This window comes from Mus caroli, chromosome 15 (genome assembly GCF_900094665.2).
Source record: "Mus caroli chromosome 15, CAROLI_EIJ_v1.1, whole genome shotgun sequence".
In the NCBI taxonomy this organism is placed as follows: Eukaryota; Metazoa; Chordata; class Mammalia; order Rodentia; family Muridae; genus Mus; species Mus caroli.
This window is the reverse complement of record NC_034584.1, coordinates 93,647,331-93,651,934: the sequence shown is the minus strand read 5'-3', so window position 1 is coordinate 93,651,934 and position 4,604 is coordinate 93,647,331. Positions and strand designations below refer to the sequence as shown.

The window sequence follows — 4,604 nt, the reverse complement described above, 5'->3', positions numbered from 1 at the left end:
GTCCTGGAACTCACTTTGTAGACCAGGCTGGCCTCGAACTCAGAAATCCGCCTGCCTCTGCCTCCCGAGTGCTGGGATCAAAGGCGTGCGCCACCACCGCCCGGCTTGTGCTGAGTCTGTCTTAAACCCGTGGAGGGCACATGCTGTTTGGAGGGAGTATAAATAAGACCCGGTGGCCTGTGAGAGGGGCTTGCTTGTAGAGCTAGCTTTGCAAGGCTTCTTGGTCTTGAGTCTTCAGTCATTGAGAAAGGCATGGCAAAGAACTTCTAGTTTCCCCGTGTGGTCCTGGTCCCTCCTGCTGACTCATGCTGATTTGGTGGAGGCCTGGCTGTTCCTGCTAGGTCCTGCCACCACTGGTGCTGTCCCGACACTACTGAACTGGACCGCTGGTGGATCTGTGAAGTGTTTATGAGTGGACTGAGCTGCCACTGCTGACCTGTGAGCTGAACTGCCAATTTCCTGACAATGCAGATGGGATTTGCTCCCAAGAGCCATTTCTAAACAGGTTCACTGCCCCTGTATCCTAATAACCTTCCTTTTCCAGTACCTCTGGTGGGTGGTGGGCTAGAAGGGAGGTTAAAGCATTTAAGAACCATCATTAAAAGTAGGTCTTTGAAAAAAATCTCAGCCTATACTTACACTCAATAAACTCTCCCTGCCTGCCTGAGGTCAGTGTTCGTGTAGTTCATGAGGGGATTCCTGGACCCCAACAAGAAACCATCAGGTACATGGTAAGATGCTGCTATACACTCAAAGAACCACTTCACTGTGTTCTGTCAAGGCTCAGTTAGGAAAGCACTGGATACATGTGTCTGAGGTCCTGAGTTCAATTCCCAGCAACCACATGGTGGCTCACAACCACCTGTAATGGGATCTGCCGCCCTCTTCTGGTGTGTCTGAAGACAGCTACCGTGTACTCATATTATAAAATAGATAGATACATAGATTTAAAAAAACAACCCGTAGTCCCAGAGCTGGGGAAGGTGGGGATAGAGGCAGGTCCTCAGGGTTTGCTGGCAAGACAGCGACACTGGTTGATGAACACCAGGTTCTGGAGAGGCTCCGATTCAAAAACCAAAGCAGAGCCAGGTGTGGTGGCACATATCCATTGTGATGTGCACCCTGAATCCCAGCCTCTGCAGGCAGAGGCAGGATGATCTCTGTGAGTTTGAGGCCAGCCTAGTCTACATTTCTAGTTCCAGGCCATCCAGGAGAACCCAGCCTTAAAAGAAAAAGTTACTCCCCCCTTTCTTCTTTTGGGGAGTGTAATTTTCTGTGAAAAGTCTTTATCTGTAGCCTATAGTTTGGGCAAGGAGAGCACAGCCGCTGTCCTTGTAGGCTGGAGTATCTACATAAGTTAATTTACATCTCGTGCATGGGAGGCTTGTCTGTTCTGTAATTAACTTAGTTATTTCCTATGTGAAAGTGAGATCATGGATATTTCACTATATATTAGCAGTTTCTCTCTCTCTCTCTCCACATATATATGTATATATATATATATATATATATATATATATATATACTCATTGAGTAATAACTATAAATAAAATCCAATACCAGTATGTATCTATCTGTTAGTCAAGGCTGAGTTCCTTAGGCTTAAACATGGACACAGAACAACATAAAAGAAGAAAGACAACTGTAATGTTTTGTTTTGTGTTTTTCTTCCAGTGGCTAGAGGTACTCTCTGGAAAGCTTGGAAAGACCGAGCTATAAAGCGGCCTGCCACAGCCCAAGCTTTAAGTCTGGATCAGATGATCTTTGACCAGATCGGCTTAAACGCCAAGGTTTCGGAGATTCAGAGCATGCTGCAGGAACTCATCAGCACAGCCATGTTCAGCAAGCTGGAAAATACTGCCATTAAATACATGTCCACCACAGTCACCAATCTCTCCAAGGCCCTGAACACCGTCAACGATGAACTAAAACTCGTGAGCTCTCGAGTGGTCAGGTCTGTTCTGAAGGAAGAGAAAGAGGAAGAGAAGGAGAAAGACCACTCCAAGCAGGTCATCCAAGAACTCAGTGAGGAGAACGAGATGCTCCAGCAGAAACTTAGAGAATCCGAAGAAAAATGCGACCAACTTATTCGCATCAAAAATTATCTTGGACGCCAGATGGTACACCCGACCGCGTCCTTGAGAATACTGCCTTTACAGGGGCCGTTTCTCAGCAGGGAGCCCAGGGACACTGAGAGGGAAGGAAAGACGGACGACTCCCAGAAGGAGGGGACCAAAAGCTCCGCAGTGACATGGGACCCATCTTCCAGTGAAGGGGCTCCGGATGCAGCTAAGCAGCAAGTTGAGGACAAAGCTGAGGCCATCCAAGACCAGATAAAATTCAAAGGCCTGCCACTGACAGCGGAGACCTCGGACACAAATCTGGAAACAGAGGAAAAGAAACTCACTCAACTCACTATTCTAAAAGCTATGGAAAAGAAGAAAGTGGATAAAGCAAAGGTCCAGAAAGGCAAAGGGGGACCAAGTGCCATGTGGGAGCAACTCAAGAAGGGCAGATCTGAGCAGCTGATTCGAGGCAGCTCGGGCTCACCAGAGAGTAGAGAGTCCACCCTTAAATTAACAGACAAAGAAGCCAAGAGTGAAATAGAACTGCTTCAGCCTGAGGGTACCCCAGAGCTACAAAAACCAGAAACAAAGTGGAAAAGACTCGTAGCAAAAACTGAGGAAACAAAACAGTCTGGTAAATTACAAACCAAGACTTCTAAGGTGACTTCAGTAACCCCCGATGAAAGTGAGCAGGGCAGTCTAGAATCATTTCAAAGAGCCATCCTGGCCTTCCTGAGAGAGAAGACGAATAATGTCGGAAAGGCTTTTGATCCAAAGAGTATACGGAAGGAGGAGTCGTCACTGGGGAAAGCAGAAGTCGAAAATTTAAACATCATAAAGGCAAAAATAGAGGAATATTTCCAAAAAGTGGCTGAAACCGTGACTGTAGCCTTGAGGACATACAGAGATGAAAGAAAGGTTCAACCTAAAGAGAAGCCCAAGAAACAGCCAAAGGGAGCCCTGTCACGGATGCTTCCTAAGCAGGGGGCGGTCGGTGCCAAGTCTGAGGTTGGCAGAGTTCTCCTCAGCGAGATCACAGACCCAGCAATTAAGAAACTGATACAGATGCTCTTAAATGAGATAGAGAGTGACTTCAAATACAAAACGACAAAGGAACAGCAACAGGCGGCGGCAGCGGCGGCAGCGGCTCAGAAGGAAGAGCCAGGACTGAGGATGAAGGACAAAATGGAGCTGCTGGAGGTGTGGAAGCAAGCATTCAAAACCTCACAAGGCCACGAGGTTCAGGACCTGGGAGATGCAGAGGATGCAGAAAAGCCGAAGTGGAGCGAGCCGGGTCATCTTGCTGTCAGCAAGACCTCCATCAGTCTAACTCCCAGGCTGATGAAGGCCCCGAAACCGCAGATAAGTCAGGCGCAGGGGCTTCAAGTGGAGCCTGGTGTGATGGGGGCCACGGAGGAACAGCAGCCCAAACTCTTTCCCTCCTCTTCCAGGATCCCCCTCGTTTCTCCAAAGCCCCGCCAAGTGCATGTCCCTGAGCAGGCCCAGATAATAGGCCCTCAGATGTCCCCTCAGCTTTCAATGGCATCTCTCACCTCTGAGCAGGCACAAACTTTGAGTGGTCCTCTTACTCGTGAACACACTATAGAATCAAAGACCGCTTTCACAGCAGGGCAGGAGCAAGAACTGGGGACGAAGCTGATGGTTCCTAGGATTCTTGAGCTGACACAGACTCCAGAGGAGTCTCTCAAATCAGAAAAACCTGAGGCAATGCAGATCTCCCAAGTGACTACTGAAGAGATGTCTGGAGTCACAGATACCCAAAGAACAATTCTACCCTTCCAGCAGGTCCCTGAACAAGTAACCACTCCCAGTCCTGAGCAAGACAAGGGGCCAAGGATTACTCTCACCCAAGAGCAGACCCAGGCCCTAGGCATCACTCTCACCCCTGACCAAACTAAGTCCCAGAGGATTAGTCTAACCCATGAGCAGGCTCAGGCCCTAGGGGTCACTCTCACTCCTGAGCAGTACAAAGAGGACAGAATCAGTCTGACTCCCCTACAGGCCCAGGTCCTGGGAATCACTCTCAACCTTCAGCAGGCTAAGGCCCTGGGGATCACGCTCACTCCTGAGCAAGTCAAGGCACAGAGGGTCAATCTGATCCCTCAGCAGTACCAGGTCCAGGGGACCACTCTCACCACTCAGCAGGCTGAAGCACAAAGAACTAATCTCACCCCTGAGCAGGCCAAGGCTCTGGGGCTCCCTCTGATTCCTCCTAAGCCAATCACTTTTACCCGTAAGCAGCCCAGTATCACTCCAACCCCTCAGCCAATCACTCTCACCCCTGAGCAGACCCAGGCCCTGGGCATCACTCCAACCCCTCAGCCGATCACACTAACCCCTGAGCAGACCCAGGCCCTGGGCATCACTCCTACCCCACAGCCGATCACACTAACCCCTGAGCAGACCCAGGCCCTGGGCATCACCCCGACCCCTCAGCCGATCACACTAACCCCTGAGCAGACCCAGGCCCTGGGCATCACCCCGACCCCTCAGCCGATCACACTAACCCCTGAGCAG

General features: G+C 49.9%; 1 protein-coding gene across 1 annotated transcript in view; it reads left to right on the top strand.

Moving 5' to 3' along the window:
* Fam186a (family with sequence similarity 186 member A) overlaps positions 1 to 4,604 on the top strand; it is a 46,876-nt gene that overhangs the window by 16,375 nt on the left and 25,897 nt on the right. The window contains exon 4 of the mRNA XM_021182797.1: positions 1,675 to 4,578. Within this exon, the coding sequence (XP_021038456.1) occupies positions 1,675 to 4,578 (2,904 nt within the window). The remainder of the gene's footprint in view (positions 1 to 1,674; positions 4,579 to 4,604) is intronic.